At 42.0% G+C, this 21,886-nt stretch overlaps 1 protein-coding gene across 1 annotated transcript in view; it reads right to left on the bottom strand.

Annotated features, from left to right (window-relative positions):
• GLP1R (glucagon like peptide 1 receptor) overlaps positions 1 to 21,886 on the bottom strand; it is a 73,168-nt gene that overhangs the window by 32,492 nt on the left and 18,790 nt on the right. Inside the window, exon 3 of the mRNA XM_065631505.1 lies at positions 21,267 to 21,377. Within this exon, the coding sequence (XP_065487577.1) occupies positions 21,267 to 21,377 (111 nt within the window). The remainder of the gene's footprint in view (positions 1 to 21,266; positions 21,378 to 21,886) is intronic.

Below are 21,886 nucleotides of genomic sequence, written 5' to 3'. Positions count from 1 at the left end.
CTGTAAAGGAGAGTTCCTGCCACATCTAGGAGTCGCAAACACTTGAACTGGACTGATGGCTCTTATGGACCTCTGGGTAGCCACAAGCCAGCTGTATCAGGTTGTCGTAGCCTCACTGCTTGCCAAAACAGTGGTGGTCAGTGCAGGACACAGAGGCAACTAAAGACCAACTGGGCTATTTGTGTCCAGGAAGAGCCTTAAAAAGCAAAGAATTAATCAAACCAAAAATCCAAAGAGATGAGACTGTGTATGAGTACATCTGGTCTATGGAATCATTTATTAGCCAAAATGCTTACAAGATAGAAAAAGTTAAAAAAAGAAAACTCAGACTTTAAGGCAGTGTGGAGATTCTGGTTGATGCATGGAGCTATGCTCATGAGAGAGTTGAGAGATGGCACAAACCACAACACGAAGAAAGTGCAGGGGTGATGTACTGCTGGCAGCCAGTTACTCTCAGGAATGTGAAAACAAGTCTCACCATTGTGGAAACGGATTATTTGCAGTTATGTATCGAATACCAGAGAACTCCCACAACATCAGCAGAGGTTTACTGTAGGAGCTGTGAAGTGCTCGGTGACGGATAGACCCTGCAGCTGGTCACATCCAGCACCAGCACTGTGCAGGACCTGTGAAGCAAACCCAGCCCAGGGGTGCTGCCGTCTTTATGTGCTGCATGATCAGCCACAGAAGAGCCCCAGAAAAGGAGGCGCAGAGCCACAGTCCCACCATCCTTGGCCTTCAGGCAGCACAGCTGCTGCAGGATGCACCTTTGGAGCAGAACCCCCCCGAACTGCATCATCCTGCAGCCGATCCTGGTTTCTCTGTTTCCAAGAAGCACAATGCAAACAGCCTCCATCTATTAATACTCATCCTCTGAGCAAGAGGCTCCATCACAACCAGCCACCTGCTACCACCCAAAAAGGCTGTTAATGACTGACAGCTCAGAAGAGATGTTACCTTAACTCAGGGGTGTCAAACTCATTTTCACCATAGGCCACATCAGCCTCGTGGTTGCCTTCAAAGGGCTGAATGCAGTTTTAGGACAGTCCTTAACTGAATGTTCAGCCTTAACTGAACGCTCTTCCCTGGTCTTGCCTCACTGAAGAGCAGGATGGAGAATAGTCTCAACAGCAGAAACTCTGCTCGGGTGTGTCTCCAAAATAACTGATAAAAACCCAAAGTGGAGACTTTAGATCTTTTTATTTGTTTCATCTACAAACTAAATTCTCATCTTTGCTTAGTGAAAGCAGTTCCAACTCATTTCAAAGGGATCCACTGGCTTTTAATCAAGGACTTTTTGATTCAAGCACTGCACATATCTTACCACTCTTACTGCTCAGAGGAAAGCATGTGGTTTGCATTAAAGCTACCTACAAATGTTCTTAAAACAATTTTTTCACGTGGACTTTTTATGACTTCCTCTCTTCACAGCTGGTCATGGCTTAGGATGGCAGAGATCTTCAACCTCCTGAAATGGATAAAGGGACAATATTTGTACATGTTCTCTCTTTCCTGTGGGCCAGACCCAAAGATCACCAGGAATCTCATTTCCTTCAGCTTATGTATATTACATATATATTCAGCTTATATATTACATATAAAGTCATTGCTGAAAAAAATTCAGTTACTATACCTACAGAGGCAAACTAACAATGACAGGCTCTGAGGCTGCCTGTGTGCCAAGATAGTAGGAAGGCACACACACAGCTTCCCCCTCAACTGCTGAGCAATTTCAGTTTCTTGCTTGTAGGTGGTTTAGTCAGAGGTGATTCACATTCGTCTGTGCCAGAATTCTGCAGAGTGACTCAGACCTTCTTACCTTTCATGCATTGCAAATACCAAACATACAAGAATCAGCTTCAGTTCTAATAGACTAGCATGATGAACAACCTTTTCTCAAGGTTCGAGCAGCTGCTGCCTCCCTGCTATCCTACAATACCTTTTCCCTGTGTTATAATGCTTTTTGTTACCATATAGTCAATGTGTTAAATCACACTGACTATTACATTCTAGAATTGGCTTTCATCCTTTGCAAACAAACAAACAAATGAAAGCTAGAGCCAGTGCATAGGGAATCTGATTTTATTTAATCTACAAGCTAAATGCATTCACTCACAAAAGTTGCCTTTGGAACAGCAGCTTAATGGCACCAGTATATTTGAACAGTGTCAATCACACCTTATTACATGCTAAAACATAGATTGATGCCCCAAAATGCGGTCTCTATAAACTGATAAAAGACAGATAAAAGACAGAGGAGAGCTCAAGGGTTAGCACTGAAGTTAATAGAACATCTATCTATTTCTCTGATAAGTCTGTAAATCAAATAAAATACTACAATTAGCCAAATGCTGTTACATATGGAGAAAATAGGTTATGACATAGGCAGGAGGCTCACAAGCATTTCCTTATTAGCCCCCTTTTACTAGAAATAAAACACAATTAAATGATTTCTCTACTTAAAACAACCAACCTGATCTGTGTTTTACAACATCAGGGTGTCAAGGTCTGTGTGAGATTACTCACTCAACTGTACCTGAGGGTAAACTCAAACATTATTCATTGTAAAAACAAATTACAGCATGTCCTCTCCAATCAATTCTATTCAGGCAGAGAGATGAGAGAATCAGAAAAAGAACAAGAGAGCCCACAGTTTTGCCTGGCTGCTATGTGTCAAGTATTATAGACCTCTCTTCTGTTAATATCTCTTCTCTGTTTCCAGCAGGGGAAATGTTTCGGTAAAGGTAACAGTTTTCTCCATAAAACAGGGACTCTGTAGTACGAAAGCATCATGACAGTCTTCAAAGCAGACTGATTCGTTCCTGAAATGAGCAACTCGCCCTTTGATGGGGACAACAATTTATCAGAACTTAGGAGGTTGTGCCTCCAATCAGCAGCTCTGTTCAGCTCTCATTTGGTGTGACCAGGGCACTGCTCTACTGAAAGGAGCCACTCTTGGCTGTAAAACCTGCTGCATAAGTGTCCCTCAGTCCCAACCCCAGTGCTGCTTACAGTGAAGGCATCTTAAACCCAGGATTCGTGCACTCACGTGTGAGCCTGCAGCTGGAAACACACCACCAGCCTGATCCCGAAGCCTCCAGGGAGCAGGAAGAGCTCCAGCCTGCATTACTGTCCAAGAATCACATTTATCAAAATGCGCATTTATGCTGGGCTCACTGCCACATCATCTGAAATTATATTACCTCAACAAGCAGTTTAACTACAAGTACTTTATATAGTATATGTTCTCACTATTCCTCCTCCTCCTCCATAGCGTATTCATCATCCCAAGTCCTTTGCTTTAGTCATGATAAAAAAAAATTGAAAACCAGCTACGCTTTATATTTCGCCTTGAAGGCAGAAAGGTTGGTGGTCACTTCAAGTTCTTGCAGCAGGTAGAGAATAATTTTCAGTTATATTTTATAGTTTGGGGGAGAGGTGGGGAAACAGATTTGAACATCCCCACTGTGAATTGTCCCCATCACTAGCTCCTAGCCTGAAAGATCCAAGAATCCCTACAGCCTCTTCCAATAAAAAAAAAAAAATTACTTAAATGAATAAGAGTGACAAGAGAGAGTCATGCATCCACACTCCTACAAAAAGATGGTTGTGCACTTATGCAGACCTAACAGAACTTTATATAGTGCAAAGGGAGATCCAACTAAGCAAGTGCAGGCCATGCCACAGGCTGCACAAACTCACCCTGAATGTCCTGGAAATCCTTAATGCCTGAGTCCTGTGCTTGTGCTACCGAAAGCACGAAGTCAGAGACTCTACATATGGAGATGATGCTCTTTGGCTCACCCAAGAGATACTGCCTGCATATAAATTCTTATTTTTAAATATTTGTTTTGGAATGACATTAACAGAACAAAATGAAACATTCAAGAATTAGAAAGCGTTAAGCTAAAGCTACTTATGTGGGGTTTAGTTCCCCCCAACAACAGTTTCTATGTACACAGTAATACATTTTTTTCCAACAGAATCTACTGTTTTGTTCAGGATACTGAATAGAGATCATTTAATGGGAAATTATTCACCCTTACCATTGTGAGATGTCAAGGCATATTTGAGCATACTGAACCAAGTCTATACCAAATACAGTGGGTTTTTATTTGTATGGTCCATCAAAGACCACCAATTTACCTCCCCAATGAACACTAAGTGCTATTATCTCATATGTGTACACAGATAATTAAAAAAATAAAGATCATATTCTAGTCACATAGTAAAGCCAGATTTATACAAAAAAGAACATTATGCCACAAAATTTGTTCTGCACGGGCATTCAGTTCTCCTAGCACTGTGATCATCGTTGCCAGATCTGCAATATCTTGCCTCAGTCAACACAAATTCCCACAGTTAATGAGGCAACGATCCTGCAGAGAAGAGCCCCCTTTACTACATATCCCACAAGCAGATCCATTCTGCATAGGGAAGGAATACAAGATCAGTGGGAAAATGGCAAAATATAGCTTCATAATTAAAAACTACTTGCATAATGATAGCCAATAAAGGTTGTGTGAGCAAAGCAGACCATGCCAAAGCATAAAACATTCTTTAAGTTGCAACCTTACACATCACTGGGTAGGAGTTAATATCTCATAAAAATTAAAATATCTTCCTGAAAAACAATACTGTTTTTTAACACAGAGTATTACCCTAAAAGGAGTTATGCTCTCCAAGCATTTCAGCTGAGTGTATTGAGAAAGAGTTGCATTAACTATGCTAGACTATAGTGAACCCTAACATAACTTTTTGAAATATACTTAAAAAAACAAGTCATAAAAACGCATGCATGTATGTGTGCATTAGGTTTAATAGAGAGTGTTTATGAACTATAAAAGACATGCGAATTAATGTAATAAAAGGAGGTTTTTTAGTGAAAAACAAGTATTTATGATAATGGTTCAGCTTTGTGAAGGTTTGGTAAGATATCAAAAAGCACCAGTAAAAGTTTTGTTCAGAATAAATAAAAGTCAGTTGGAATAAATTTATTGCAACAACAAACGTGACTGGAAGTTTAATATGTTAGAAACTTGTAAAAACTGTGCTAAGAGGTTTTGTGTTTCAAACTTATTGGATCAGTTAATGTAATTAATTGAAGACATCTCATTAGAGGATGTTAAAATGAAGCAAAAAATTATGCAATAAAAAGTGTTCTTAAAAGGTTGCAAAAGACAACTGAAGTCTTCCCAGTGCAGAGGAAGGGATCTATTTTACTATGCACATACTTCAAGGACTTATAAAAATAACCCAAAAAAATGCCCAAATAAACAAACAAAACATGCAGATAGTGAAAAGAAAAACAAGCTAAAAAAAAAAAAAAAAGGGAAACAACTAGGCAAATCATTAGCATAATGCTTGCTGAGCTAAAGCAAGGAAAAACAACTTTGAGAAAAATGAACAGATAACTAGCATGTTAAATATGCACAGCTAGGAGGGAGAGGGAAGTAGACATGTAAATAAACACCAGTTGTTTGGTGCATCTTCTGAGCAAAACAAGAAGTTCCAGAAGACGCAGGCTGAAACCATCACCAGGTGCTGCAAACACACTGCAGGGAAAGTAGTGGTATTTAGTTATCCTCAAAAACAATGGTATAGAGAACCAATCATTCAATAAACATCTCTGACAGGACAGTTATAAAGATTAAAAAAATCCTAAACAACTGGAAGCTTTCAGCACAGGCAACTGCCAAACATATCATGAAAAGGAGCCCAAACCATCCAGCTTCATTTAGAGATGACTGTAATTCCAGAAGTATTACCCACTATCTACACAAAGTAAAGGAAGCGGATACTTCAAAGCAGATCAAATACAATGAAGTACCCCTTGCATTTCAAAGCGCAAAGACATACATTTTTATTGAGCAAGCTGTGCACTTTAGCCTTGGTTAAAGCTTATTACTTCTGTATACAGGAGCTAAAGCATGTGAAGCTGTAAATAAAAATTTTATCAACTGGTAAAGGCTTTCCTACAGACGTTGCTCTTCTATTCTCTGCAGACTTATCATTACAGATATAAGCTGCATTTGCATGATAAGAAGTAGTACTATATGATAAAACCCCAAATCCAGCTAGCTTAGGTGTAGGAAGAAGTACAGCCCTTAATTCTACTGCTCAGGACACTGTCTTGTGCCACATCAATATATCCCTGTGCTTTGCCCATGGATTTCTCTGCTATATAACAAAGGGAGACTGATTTTGAGTTTCAAGCTCCATAACAGATATACCCTAACATTAACATTTCTCTCAGCTCCTACTCTGACTTGCCATTCTCCAAAAACACTGGAATTAAACAAAATTGCAACCTGACTCCAGCCTCTCACATCTCCTTTCTCCTCAATCCATTCCTCAGCCCTCCTCATCGCACCCCAGCAGCTCCTCCTGTTCCAGACAAGCAGTGAGGAGGAGTGAAATCAATGAAGTGCCTCTGCTCTCTCATCTGGAGCCTACTGTGGCCAGCAAGGGCATGAGAAGTCCCCCTCAGGCCATGTGTCAAATACAGATCTGGCCTGACAGTCACACAGGATTTCAGAGAAAGAACCACTGCCCTGCTCTCATGTGGCCTCTGGAGACTACAGGTACAAACTGTGGGAAGTCTAGGGAACATGCATAAGGAATTCACCCCTGTGAGCAGCAAGAGGCATATCACCAGTACCGTTACAGCCATCTTCCCCATCCAGATGTTGAAATGTAGAGAAAGGTTTTGACAAAAGGCTCTTCAAAAACATCAGCCTAAGGCAGACTTCTATTGTGTTGAACCTCAGTCAAGCAAAGTTCTGTAAACCTATAAGCTACTAAATACAAGCTCTTACAAACAACAAAAAAACCCCACCAAGTGCTTTTATTATGGAAACCACCATTTTTCCTGTCAATAATGACTGGAGGCCAATAAAGCTGCAGTTATGTCCAGATTTACCTTTCCATTACAAAGCCAAATCTTAACATCAGTCTGACTCTTACCCTCCTTCCCAAAGTTGGAACCTAACCCGACCTGAAAATCAGGAACACTTACACCATTCTATTCACAATCTTCCCCAAGTTTTCTATTGCATTTTTGTTTCCATTCAGTTTTCATTGCTTGAAAGGTATTTGGATGGACATACAATCCTTTTGACTTAAACTTTTCTTTTCCTGCCATGGTGCAAAACCTTTCCTTGAATACGCACTGCCAACACCACATGACATCTCTAAAAACTTAGAGGAGCCCACTGTGATTTATCAGCAATAACGCAATATTTTCCACATTTTTACCCATGCTTTCATTCTGTTTAAAGGAAATTGTTGATGCCCTGCTTCATCAAGCTCCAGGACAATTATCAGGCAGCTTTTGCATGTAGAAGCCCATTTTTTGCTTTCAGAGGAAATATGCTGATGAACACTTGATCCTTCTCTTGCCCAATTCATTTCTGCTCATTCCAGTTGTCAAAAAGTAAATTAGTTCCAGAAAGTTCAGATGAGTCTGGCCAGGTGCCAACCACCACTATCATTATTACTGTTATTGAACTAGTCATGTACCCAGCTTCTCTCATAAACACGCTGCCCAGAAAAACTTTGTTCTTATTCAAAGAAAATTTGAAGTGATGTATGGGAATCCTAACAGTTCACATTTGGAGCATGTTTGAGGAAGATTAGACATACTTTCAAAATTCATAGCAGGGACCTAGGTCTTTCAGGCAAGACCTAGACTATTACAGAAAACTCTCAAGGGGAAAGTTACCAGCAAAACACGCAAGTGTAAAAGGATAATACTGCAAAATAGACAAAACTGTGTACGTGATTAAAAAATGCAATCATTGTGTAGGTTAGCACATTTTCAAATTAAATCTTTATTTGTGAAATGGCATGAAAGGGAGGATGTTCTTAATTAGACTACTTACATGCAGACACCTTTTAAGTCAGTCCACAATTTTTGCATGACTAGTCTGCCAAATGAAAATATTATAAAAAATTCAAATAGAGAGCTAATAACTTCAAGATGTAAAGAGTATGATTTGTTTTTACATAAAGCATTTACTTTTATAGCTATTTGAGTAGCTTGAGTTGTATCTTCACCCAAACTGAACTGAGGATCTTGGAAGAAAGCAGGAACTTTAAGCTCGCTATCACACCAGAAATGTATTTATTATAAAAGAGAATGCATGTAGGCTGGATGTGAGAAGACCATTTCTCATCATCCAAAGATGAAGTGCCAGGGATTCCTGAAAAAGATAGGAAGAAGCAGGTTGTGGGTCATATGGATCTTCTAGCAAGTTACGCTCTACCCACGCTATTTTAAGGTCAGGTATTCATGTTTTATCCCATCTTTGGGACTTGGGAAAGAAAAAAAAAAAATCAATACTAATGAGCAACATTTAAGTAAGCCAGAAAGAAAATAAGCTGTGTTCAAGAAGGTGTTTAATTATGTAGCACATACAAGATCCACATTTATTCGGGCCCTCAATTCATTCAGTTTACTCTTTGTCCGCTGTAATTAAAAAATGCAAATTCTTAAGAGCAAGTAACATAAAGAAAGGTTTGAGGTCCCTTTGTTTAAGAGACTATACTGGTACTGCGAACAAATAAGAGTGGGTAGATAACATATACTTCAGTTATGCAAAACTTGTAATGAGAGCATAAATGAAGTTTAAGGTAACTGGTGAGCTCAAACATGTCTGTTGGAAGCTAAGCTGCCTGCTAGACTAGCATGGGCAAGGTGCAGACATATTCCAGTAGCTTCCTTGAAGCTGGGTGTAACAGTGTCTACTTCTCACTTAAATGTCCTATTCACGGTCAGATTAGCTGGGGCCAACTTGTCTAGCAGTGAAAGAACAAGGCTCAGCTGTGCCTCTGTAGAGGTGTGCCGTGATATCCTTCACAGTACATCTCAAGGAATTACTTTAACAAAACAAAAACCACTATACAGTTATAACTGAAAAATTAGTGGAGAAGGTGCAGTCCTGCCAACTACTCTCACTCCCACAGATGCCATCACAGCAAGCTGATATCCCACAGCAAGGCTGGCCAGCATTTATGCTATGTCCTGCAATGCAGAAAACTAAATTCTTCCTAGAGGGCCTCAGGTGACCAGATCTGTACCTGACACAAACACCAAACAGCTGCTTCCATCACCCATGTATGCACTTCGGTGCCTGGCCACATGCAAAATCTCCTTCTGTTCCTATCACATATTTGATGAGGAATGCTCATGTTTTGGTTGCAGCAGAAGAGAAATCAGCATATAGCACTTCACTGTCCCTAAAGGAGGTCACATATCTCACCCCAGCTGAAAGTTCATAAGCCACTGCTCAGTTGCATGTACCTCAATCTAAAGTTCACCAGCAATCTATTTAAGAATATATTTCATGTGTTTAAACAATTGATAAAATGGAGAATGGCATTTATTCTCTTGCATGTTAAAAGACAAGTAATTTATTTATACGCTCACATAGCAATCTGCTATCTTGGTTTTAAGAAGATCACAGAATCATAGAACAGTTTGGGTTGGAAGGGATCTCCAAAGGCCATCTAGTCCAACCCCCCCTGCAATAAGCAGGGACATCTTCAACTAGAGCAGGTTGCTCAGAGCCCTGTCCAACCTGGCCTTGAATGTCTCCAGGGATGGGGCATCTGCCACCTCTCTGGGCAACTTGTGCCAGTATTCTACCATCTTCACTGTAAAAAATTTCTTCCTTGTGTCTAGCCTGAATCTCCTCTCTTTTAGTTTAAAAACATTACCCCTTGTCCTATCGCAACAGGTCCTGCTAAAAAGTCCATCTCTGTCTTTCTTATAGGCCCCTTTTAAGTACTGGAATGCCGCGATAAAGTCTCCCCAGAGCCTTCTCTTCTCCAGGCTGAACAACCCCAACTCTCTTAGCCTGTCCTCATAGGAGAGGTGCTCCAGCCCTCTGATCATTTTCTTGGCCCTCCTCTGGATCCTCTCCAGCAGGTCCACGCAAATGCACATTGCCAGCCCATGTCCAATCTTTCATCCACTAGTAGCCCCAAGTCCTTCTCTGCAAGGCTGCTCTCAATCCCTTCATCCCCCAGCCTGTACTGATACCGGGGGTTGCCCTGACCCAGGTACAGGACCTTGCACTTGGCCTTGTTGAACCTCAGGAGGTTCGCATGGGCCCACTTATTGAGCTTGTCCAGGTCCCTCTGGGTGGCATCTCAAACTATGAAACTGGATGATTAAACAAAAAGCAAGATTAAACTAGACAAGGTTTAACCTGGTCCCCCGAACCAAGTGTTCCAGCCATGCATATACCTCAAAACTGTCTGAAAGAAAACTCTCACACAAATGCCTGCTTCCTCAGCTGTAGGGCTTTCCACAGACCCCTCTAAAAAGCAACAGCCCTTTTTCAGCCCTTCTCCTTGGTGGGCACAACAACCACAGATGAATCTCTCAGATCCCAAACAAAATCCATTTCAACACTTATTTTTCTGCTGCTTGTGTAGCCGGTGATAGGATCTGCAGTATTGCTGTGCATGATGCTGTTATAACTGTGTAAGTCTATAATCACAGCTTTTGGGGAGGTACGTATCAGGGCTTGCAGAGTTCACGATTTAAACAGTAGCCAGGACTAAGCTAGACACTAATGCAAGGTGGGGACTGTGCAGACAATTTCATCATCTCTGCTGTACCATAAGAAGGCTTACCTATATGTCATAAGCCTAGGAAAATTGCTTTTAAAAAGCATAAAATCCTCACGGTCAGACTGGCAACCTCTGGCACTTGGCAGTTCTTATGCAATGGCCCATTTCCACACAAAGCCTCATGCAGAGCCCACCCATACCTAAAGACACATCAGGAAAAGTAGTTCTGTCACTAGAGAGGAAATGGGGAGTGCTGGGAAAACGGTCTCAAACATAGGCTACAACAGGCAGAAATGAGGAAAAGCTGACCTGGATGTGTCCCTGCACCTAAAGGTAATCTGGAGCAGCAACCCAGTCTCTGGCCTCTGTATTACCACACTGTCACATGAAGCTCGGTTTGCACAATCTCTGTGACTAGGAAAACTATTGTGCAAAGTACAGCTGTGGTCCGAGATCTCCACTACATCCTTCAGCTTACTAGATTTAATCAGACTCTGACTGCTTCACCAGTAGCTAGAGGCAGCCACAAGGTTACTGTCAGAGCTGGTCTTTCAGATCTTCCTGTCACAGGGTAAAAAGCTATGCTGTTTCCAGGGGTCCTTAGGCTGTAATTTACCTGGTCTCCTGGGAGAAAAAAAGGAGCAGGTGGCACCATTGCAACACGTAATGTAGTAAAGAGAGGATAATATAGAAAAATAAAGTGAATTTTAGGAGACAAGTGATTCAAGCAAAGGTGAATGGCAACCGAAGTTATTAGTTAAACAAAGGAAAGGATTTCAAACTAGAAGAAAGGTGGATCTAGAGAGCATAAGGAACTACAAAGCATTGAGAACTCATGGTCAACTGCAGTTAAAGGCATACAAGCCACCTAGCCCTTTACTTGGTACAAGAAAAACTCAGGATTTAACAAGAGCTTGGCAGTTCCACAGTCCTCCAATGGCCTACGTATGGTCATACTGGAAGACTTCACAGTAGCACAGACGATTTATTAGGTCTTATGTTTTGATCCAGAACTGAAGAGAATACAATGCACACCTGGGGCACAGTCTCTGATTTAGTTTCCTCCAAAGAAACAGATCCCAAAACTGCTCAAACTAACTCAGTCACAGTAAGCAGGGCAATCAGGGGCTTGCTTCAAAATTCACTACAATGCCAGAGCAAGATACCAATGCAGATATAGACTAGCAGTTAAGTCAGTTCAGGTGTCCAGCCACCTCAAAACCAGAGATGCATCCTAAGCTGAAACAAAAGCATCCAAAGAGTTCAGAAAATTTTGAGTGGAGTTTGGAATAACAGCCACATCTCTGTTAATGCAAGTTTGCAGCCAGCCTTTGTGCACCCAGTGCATATAGGAGCAACTGACATGGCTACTGTTCACATAACTCTTGTCTGAAACTAGTACCTCTGGACTTTTTTTTTTTTAAATTAAAAAGGATTTAGTGCTATTAAACAATAAAATGTCAGAACCCCAGAGGAGGCATAATTGCAAGATGAATTGTGCAGCTCCACAGCTTCCAAATCCACATGGTGTTACTGGCAGCTGGCCTTCAATTATAAGAACATAACAAGAAAAAGCACACAGTGAGGTGAGGTGCCTGCCGTCCCTTAAAGGAACACTGCTGCCCTCAGAGGTTTCTGCACTGACTGGACTTCGAGACAGCTGCTGCCCTAGTGTAACTCATGGTAATCTCACTGACTACAATGCCGATAGAAAGACATGTAAAGTTTACCTGGTGTAACTTCAATGCTACCATAAACTCAGTAGGCCTTCTGGGTTTTCACTAGAGGCAAGGTTTGGCCCAGGACACATATGGGAGCAAAAGCTCTGACTCAGGCAGTCAGATGTATGTGAAATTTGCCTACAACAAGCTTTGGCCATGGTCCAAAATCTGTGCTGGCAACTTCACAGGACAAATCCTTTTAGCAATAACCTCGCTCCTGCTACTTCAGCATCTCCCCATGAAGACCTGCCCAACAGTGGGAGTTACGTAAGAACAAATAGGAGCAAAAGAGAGTTGGAGTGAAATAACCCATACAGGTTTGAAATTGCTGTAGTTTGCTCTTTCAGAAATGTATAAGCAGGCTAAAAGAAACACTTTTTCTTTTTTGGGGGGGGGGGGGGGGGCGGGGGGGGGGGGCGGAGCTCGGGAAGCAAGGCATGGCAGAAATTAAGCATGTGTTTGTTTTGATAATCCAGACATTTCACTTCATGCTTTGAAAGCACTTCAAAATACCACTTTGAAAAACAAGAAGAGAAAATTTATGAATTTCACAAGAGTCCTTGCTTTGACCCAAATCAGATTCCCCTCTACTTTTTGTTTGCCCCAATGCCGCTGCTTCTCATTGTCCCAAAGGGCTTCCTTATTACATGCACAAAGCTATTTTATATGGCACTACAGGGACACAGATGACTTTATTAACTCCTACCATGTAGTTACAGCCCAGCAGTGTCTGGGTTCCTCATTTGTTATGATACCAAACACCTGCATTGTGCTGTGGGACACATTAGCCACCTATTTCTCATTCCAGTGACAATGGTTTAACCTGCAGTGAAGCAGAGACTACTCTAAACCTCATGTCCTTTGGCTTCAGTGTGATAATGATTACCCAGATACCTCAAATATCCTTATTTCACCATTTCCTGTTGAGTTAAGGCAATACTATAATGGCCGATATACTTGATGCAGATCCATGCTAATACAGCTGCACTCACACCATTCAGGAAACTAACCTGCATGAGAAAACAAAAACAAACAAAAACAAACAAACAAAAAACCCCCCACCACACCAACACCTTAAAGGAATGAGAACGAACCCCCACATTTCAGTCACGTGAAATTCTCAATCTAGTTTGCTGCACAGCTACAGATGGAAAAAAGGTAGTAGTGAAGTGTCACAGAAGAAACATGTAATAAACCAACCTCTAGGCCACATCCCAAAAGTGCACCAACAACCCAACGCCCAGTACTTCAATGCAAGCTATAAATCAAAAAATCCTCTAAAAACTTGGGTTTAGTTTCCTTGCCTGTCACAAAAGCAAATCGTAAAAGTACAGGGATACGTGGTTTCAAGCATAAAATCCTGATATAATGCTGTGATCTTTTTTCTATCCAATTATCACTGACATATTGCCAGCATTCAGAGAGCCCATCCTTGCAGGCAGCATGCCAATGCTGAGTTTGGCCAGGATGCTGACACACCCACTAGGTAACACAACAAAAAAAGAGTCTCAGGTTCAGCATTTCTTAAGAGATCTGACACACTAGTGGAACTGTATTGATTGTCTCTGCTGTAGTTTATAGGCTGCCTTAGCAAGCAGCACTTTCAAGAAGGGCAGAAGACAAATGCTGCAATCACAAAGCAAGTGATACTGAGACAAAACCTTGCAACTGCATGCAGTGCTTAGCACAAAAGACCCACAGGGCCCATCCTCCATGGGTTTGTCTTTTGAAAGTCTGATCTTGAGTATCTGTACGCATACAAGTCTGGATAGATGTACAGCACTGAGAACACCAGCTTTATTCTCAAGTTTTTCAATGAACAGATTCCCATCTCCCTGCAGTTGCTCTTGTACCTTGAGATAAATGAGCAATCTGAAGACCTGGAGAAAGCATTACTACTGAACTCATGCCCACTATGCAAGCAGTCATTCAGAAGCTGCCACACTAAGGAAACAAGAAAAAAGCTACACCTCAATGAGTACCTCTGTGGCAGCAAGTAGAGACAAAAAAAGCTACTAACATGACATAGGGTTGGACTAGTGACACAATATATACCTGCTGAGCAGGTAAAAAGTTCTCCAGATCATTTTCAGCTTGCCAGTCTGATAAGCAACCTGCTGAGCTACATCTGCTGTTGATATTTGCAGAAGGACAGGCTCAGGACTAACAGCCACTAGGACAAGAAGAGTAGGACACAAACAAGAATAAAAGCTGTTAAAGCGTAAGGTTTGCAAAACCTGTAATTGATCGAGCAATGCTCCAGCATTACAAACCCTTCCCACACAAATTATTTTTCCCATCTCCTACTCTAGCTGACACCAAAGGAATTTGTAACATGTTACAGTAACTAGTTATCAAGACTTATAATCTTAAAAGAATTAACAGAAATGGAGAATCACAAAACAGCTGAGATTGGAAGGGGACTTGGGATTTCCTAGTGCAACACCTTGCTTAGAGTAGGTTGAACTAGGGCAAGTTGCTCAGGTCTGTGTCCAGTCAACTTTGACCATCTTCAAGGATAGAGACTCCAAAACCTCTCTGGGTCACCTGTTCCAGGTGTTTGACCAATCTCATAGTAAAATAATTGTGTTTAAAGGAAATGTCCCATATTTCAACTTGCGACCGTACACATTGGTAAGATCCCTGCTGAGCCTTCTCTTCTCCAGGCTGAAGAACACCAGCTCTCTCAGCTTCATCTCACCAGAGAGACACTTGTATCCCTCACTAAGGGGCCAAACTTCATAATCATTTGCTGGATTTGCTACAGTATGTCCAACGTCTCTTTCATACTGGGGAGCCCAGAACTGGACAAAGCACTCCAGATGTGCCACCCCTTGAGCTGACAGTGATGCTCTTCCTAATACAGCCCAGGAAGCTGTTGGTGGCGTTTGCCTCAAGGGCACATTGCCACTCATGCTGAGCCTGGTGTCCACCATGACCTCCAGAGCCTTTTATGCAAAGCTGCTTTCTGGCCAGTCAGTAGTGGTGCATACAGCTATTCCTACCCCGTGGTAGGACTTTACATTTCCTTTTGCAGAACTTCACAGGATTCCTATCAGCCCCTTTCTTTGACCTCTCAAGGTCCTTCTGAATGGCAGCACAATCATGTGGTGTTATCAGCCACTCCTCCCAGTTTGTATGGTCTGCAAACTTGCTGAAGGTACACTCAGTTCCATCATACAGATTATTAATAAAGATGTTAAACAGTATTGGCCCTACTACCAATCCCTGGGGTACATCATCAGGGATCAATTTCCAACTGGACTTTGTGCTGCTGACCACAACCATATATGCCCAGCAGCTCAATCAGTTTTTCAGTTAATCGCATTGTTCATTTGTCTAATCCACACTCCATCAGTTTGTCAATGAGGATGTTATGGGAGACAGTGTCAAAAGCCATGCTAAAGTCAAGATAAACACATCCACTGCTCTCCCCTTATCGACCAAGCTAGCCATCTCATCAGGTTTGTTAAGCATGATTTCACCTCCATAAATCCATGCTGACTACTCCAAATCACCTTCCTGTCCTTTATGCGTTTGGAAACAGTTTCCAGGATTATTTGCTCCGTCACCTTCCTGGGCACTGATGCAAGGCTGATCACATATAGTTCCCAGATTCTCCTCCTTGTGCTTAAAGATAGTGGTGGCAATTGCTTGCTTTTAGTCCTCAGGAGTTTCTCTCAATTGCCATGACTTTTCAAAGGCAATCAAGACTGGCCTCACAATGGTATTAATCAGTTCATTCAGCACTTGTTAGTACATCCCACCAAGTCCCATGGAGTTTTGTATGTCCCATTTAAGCATTCCGTAGTCCAACCCTCCTCCACTAGGGGTAAATATTCCTTGCTCCCAACTTTACCACTGATCTCAGTGGCCTGGTATTGCTGAAAGCCAAGTTTTAACAGTAAAGGCCATGACAAAGAAAGGCAGCAAGTACCTCAGTCATTTCCCCATCCTTTGTCACGAGACCCTCCTATCCCATTCAGCAGTGGATCCAAATTTCTCTCATTTCTGTTTAGGAGCTCTTTTTGTTGCCTTTCACATCACTTGTCAGATTCTGCATAGGCTTTGACTTTCCTAATCCTATCTTCAAATGTTCAGTGTCTCTATATGCTTCCTGGATCACCTGCCTCTCCTGCCAACTCCTCTACGATTTTACAGAAATGGCTAGGTCATAATGAGACTTGCACTCAGTGCTTGCCCTATTTTAGTATTCCATCATAAGCAGTATTCTTTCTATGACAAGGTTACTCACCTAGCTGACCAATGGAAGCCTGTCAATGTGATCTTTTTGGATTTCAGTAAAGCTTTTGATACTGTGTCCCACAGCATCCTCCCAGACAAGATGTCCAGCATACAGCTGGGTAAACACACAAGGCAGTGGGTGAGCAATTGGCTGATGAGCCAGGCTCAAAGGGTTTTAGTAAATGGGGTTACATCAGGCTGGCAACCAGTCACTAGGTGGGGTTATGCAGGGATCTGTCCTGGGGCCAGTACTCTTAAACGTCTTCATAGATGACTTGGACACAAGACTTGAGGGAATACTAAATTTACTGATGACACAAAATTGGGAGGAGCTGTTGCCACTCTTGAGGGCAGAGAGGCCCTGCAGAGGGATCTGGACAATCTGGGCAATCACGAGGTGTATGAAGTTTAGCAAGGGCAAGTGCCAGATTCCACACCTGGGACACAACCACCTTGGCTGTACATACAGACTGGGGGAGAAGCGGCTGGAGAGCAGCTCTGCAGAGTGGGATCTGGTGGTTCTGGTCAATGGCAAGTTGAACATGAACCAAGTGTGCCCTGGAAGCCAAGAGGGCCAACTGGGTCCTGGGGTGCATCAAGCACAGTATTGCCAGTCACCTGAGGGAGGTGTCCAGAGGAAAGCCACAAAGTTGGTGAAGGCTTTAGAGGGAAAGCCATATGAGGAGCAGCTAAAGTCACTTGGTTTGTTCAGCCCAGAGAAAGGAGAGACATCATCACAACCTACAGCTTCCTTACAAGGGGAGCAGGAGCAGCAGGCACTGATCTCTTCTCTCTGGGGACCAATGATAGGACCTGACAGAATGGCATGAAGATCTGCCAGGGGAAGTTTAGGCTGGACATTAGGAAAAGGTTTGTCACCCAGAGGGTGGTGGAGCACTGGAACAGGCTCCCCAGGGAGGTGGCACAGCCCCAAGCCTGACAGTGTTCAAGACGCAATTGGACAACACCCTCAGACAAATGATGTGAATTTTGAGGTTGTCCTACATAGGGACAAGAATTGGACTTGATGATCCTTGTGGGTCTCTTCCAACTCAGGACTGATTATATGATTCAAGTGTTTCGATTTCTTCCCCATGGGACTTCAAGGGGCATGGTGTGAAGTCCCACAGCAAGTTGGTTTTTTTGTTTGTTTTTTGTTTTTACACACTTAAGCTGACTCCTAATAAAAGTAACGGGAGCCTTAAATGAACATGTTTTGAAGATACTTCCCAAACAAGGTCTCATTTTTTCATTTTCTCCATTTTCATCAGGTGAAGAGATGGAAGCTCTGCAGTTCCAGAATCTATTTCAAGTTCCAAATAGTGGGCTAAGCAAAAACAAGTAATAAGCATGCTTTAGCAACAGCTGTAAGTGACAAGCTGTCCCATTCCCTATTGCTCCAGATCTTAGATTAAAAAGATGTTACCTCTGCCTCATGGCGGCCCATTAGCATTCACTTTGAACATGACTCCACAAGACGTCATGAAATAAGGTCATTGTAATTCAGGCTCCTAAATTGCGTACCTGGCACAGATACAAACTTCTTGTTTTATAGTAGTCAATGAAAGGCCTCCTCGTTACATTATTATTCCTCACTAATAAAACAGAGATTGAGGTATACGCACACTATGCACCACAAGGGAACATGTCCTGAGGTTTAATGACTTTCTGAACTACTTTTGCAATCCTCCCTAGCAGGGGGTTATACAAAATGCTGCTGTTCTTTTCACTGAAACAAACACTTGTTTCAGGATAATGTTTTAAAAAAACCTTATTTCCAAAAGCACAAAAGATATTGCACATTCCAATAATTTATTAATCTGCAATATTGTGTTAAACCTTGGCTGTCTCCAGCAGTGATGTTTCAAGAGCAGCTGGAAGTCAAATAACCGTGTCCTGGGTCTTAAAGATTGCAAGTAAACAAGTTTAGAGAAAAGAATTTTAATCCTCTGAAGAGTTTCAGATATCCAGAAAGATAAGCTGTATTGGAAAAAATTCTGCAGCATCCAATAATTTTATGTCAATTAATCGAGGTAAATATTAATATCACATGCTTACAAAATCTTGTTTACCCATTCTAAAACCAAAATATCTTTATTAATAATCTGAAGAGGATTAGCAAACAGCATTTTGACTTCACAAATTATCAAACTGGCAGTTACTACAAAGACAGTTGAGGGAATACAAAAGATGTGCAAAGTCAGAAATATGGATACAGCAGCATAATATTCAGCCAGTAGGATACAGAGCAATACATGGGGTGGGGAGTTACCCCAGCATAGACGTTTAGCACAAACAAGATGGGTACAAAACTGCCAGGCATATAGGTCACTTAGGAAAGCAGGCAAGGCAGAAGAGTGGCAGCAGGACCCCAGAGCACAGGGCAGAAAGACACACACACCATGGGTTTCCTTAACCACTAAGTACACTATAATGTTGATTCCAATCTCTTCCCTTGAAAGCCTAGTACAAAAGACGCACCAAATTAAACTGAAAAGAGCAACACAATCCAGACTCAGCAATTTTGTTTCAGGGACTTACCTCTGAGACAAGCTTCGAGCTAGCCAGAAAGTTAAAGGGTTGCAAAAGTTGACCTGCCATTTACATACAACACACCATCACCAAATTTGTACATTTCCAAGCATCTCTCCTACTCAACAGCAAGAGCCATTACATGCTACAGCAGGTTACCAAGCATCCTGCATGTTCATATCTAGGTGGTGGCAGCAGGGGACTGCAGGGTGGCCTCTGTGAGAAGAGGCTGTAGCTGCCCCATGCTGGACACAGCCATTTCCAATGGACCCAGCACAGGGCACGTCTGAGTCCCTCGGCCAAGATGGTGCTGCCTCAGGGGAAAAGTATGTAAAGAAAGCACCAAACACTGTCTGGAAGTGAGGGGTGAGGAAAAAACAAGTGTGAGAAACAGCCCTGTGAGCACTGAGATCAGAGAAGATGGAAGGGAAGAAGTGATGCAGACATGAGAGCAGAAACTCCCTTGCAGCCATTGGAGATACCATGGTGGATGAGTTGACCTTGGCCAGCTGGTAAATGCCCACCCAGCCACTCACTCACTCCCACTCCTCACAGCAGGATGGAGGAGAAAACAAGAAGGAAGAGCTCATGGGTCAAGATAAAGACAGTAACTAGGAAGGGTAACAGGCAAAACTAGAACTGGACATTGCCAGAGAGGGCAATAATTTTGGGCAATCTTTTGTGGCTATAAAGAAGTGAAGGGATGAGGGGTGGACTTATTGTGTGTAAGTTGTCAACCTTTGTTGGCATTGTGATGACATTTTGATTTTGGTGTGAGGATCCCTTCCTCTTCCCTCAAGATAATAACAGTTCAATAAGGAAAGCAAAAGCTACATGTGCAAGCAAAGCAAAATAAGGAATTTATTCTCTGCTTCCCACCAGACGACAGATGCCCAGTCAGTTCCTGGAAAACAGGACCTCAGCATGCATAACTGTTACTTGGGAAGAGAAACACCATAATCAAGAGTCTCTGTACCCTCTTCGTCCTCCTTTCCCTGAGCTTTTATTGCTGACCACCACGCCCTACGGTAGGTAATATCTCAGTGGTCGGATTAGGTCAGCTGTCCCAGTTATGTCACCTCCCAGTTTGCAGACCCCCAGCCTACTGGCCTTGGGTAGGACATGGGTTGGAGAGTGGGCTTTGATGCTGTGTACACGCTGTTCATTAACAGCCAAACCACTCATGCATTATCAACACTTCTAGCCATAAATACAGAGAAAAGCACCATGTGGGCTGCTATGAAGAATTTACCTCCATCCCAGCCATACCAATACAATCTACACCCCTTATTCCATACCATTTGCACCATGCCCAGGTCCCACATTATCCAGTACATCTAAATATCCTCACCATCCCATCCTTTTTTTTCTCCTCATTCCTAAAATCCCTTCATACCAACACTTACACTATGTACTCTACACTTAAACCATCTTTACATCCAGCAGATTTATATACCCTCATTAACCAGTATCCTCTGTCCCTTAACAGGGACCAAAGCCAATTTACCCCACCAAAGTAATTAGTTAATAAACTGTTTCATATAGACTTCAAAACATAGAAAGGTCTTCACAAAGAACAAGCTGCACAAATCGCTGGTTTTGAATACTAGACAGAACACTAGACAAAGTGATCTAATACACATTGCTTTGAAGTGGTATCAGGCATACATATACATAAGGCTGTAAAATATAAAGGTGACATTCAGTCCTGCAGAGAAAAAGTGTTTGCAATCACTGACAATACGTTCAACTTGCAGCACTCCGAGAAAGGTTTATCTCATGACGCAGAACTTCACTTTAGAAGGTTTTTTTCTTTATCTACCACAGGATGACCTACCGTCGAGCTTTGATAATTTTATCTCAAACAACACCATTATTACTGTTAGATAGTCTTCAACAAGCACCACAGCACTATTTTATTAATAGGAACCACTATTCAAGCAGCAAAATCACATGAGAAAAAAAAATGCAAACTAAACGCAATCCTTAAGAACAGTATCTTCTCTCATTTTCATTTTCTTCTGCTAAATGGAGCTAAAGAGTGCATCATACTGAGCCCCATACCTACTACTTTGTTGCAGAGAACTGACTGCGCTCATAGCCATTTAAGCCAATTTTATCCTTGCAAATTCTGTGCAAGGAAAGCAGGGTTGGTTTAATGCTGTGCCTATATGGAAAGGCTTTTACCTGCATTAGCCCAGGGGAGATACCAGGGGCAGCTGACATTCACGTAGGTGCCAGGCAGTCCATCTGGCCAGCAAGCGTAGTTGTCAAACGTTCTGTTGCAGAACTTGCCTTCTGCAGAGAGATGGAAGGGAGGGGTCATGCCACTGCCTTCTATTAATACTGTGAGGAAAACACTGAAGAGCAGACAATAAAAGGGAACACGGACATGTGCATTTAAGCCATAACAACATTATGCAATTAACCTTTAATGTGGAGTTAAGTGAGATTTATTTGTCCAAAAGATTTTCTCTCCACACAACAGGAAGCTTGTTTCAGGGTGGAACTGAAGAACAGATTAGCATCTTTGACTAAATCAAGGGACAAGAAAAGTAAATCAATATTGATCCATTCCCATCCTTTCTCTTTTACACTATTATGTGTCTCAGTTTAATTTAAAACTCATTTTTGCTATGACTACTGTAGATAATTATTTCCGAGAACTGGTTCACAGTCATGTGGTTGTAAAGTCTAGCCTAATATATAGATCCATCAACAAAATACCCACACACAATCATAACTTTGCATTACAGCTTAATCAACATCAGAATACTTCAACTACAGATTTATTAAACTGTCATTCT

The sequence above is a fragment of the Caloenas nicobarica genome, chromosome 3, assembly GCF_036013445.1.
Source record: "Caloenas nicobarica isolate bCalNic1 chromosome 3, bCalNic1.hap1, whole genome shotgun sequence".
Classification (NCBI taxonomy): domain Eukaryota; kingdom Metazoa; phylum Chordata; class Aves; order Columbiformes; family Columbidae; genus Caloenas; species Caloenas nicobarica.
This window is presented reverse-complemented; position numbering and strand designations above follow the sequence as displayed.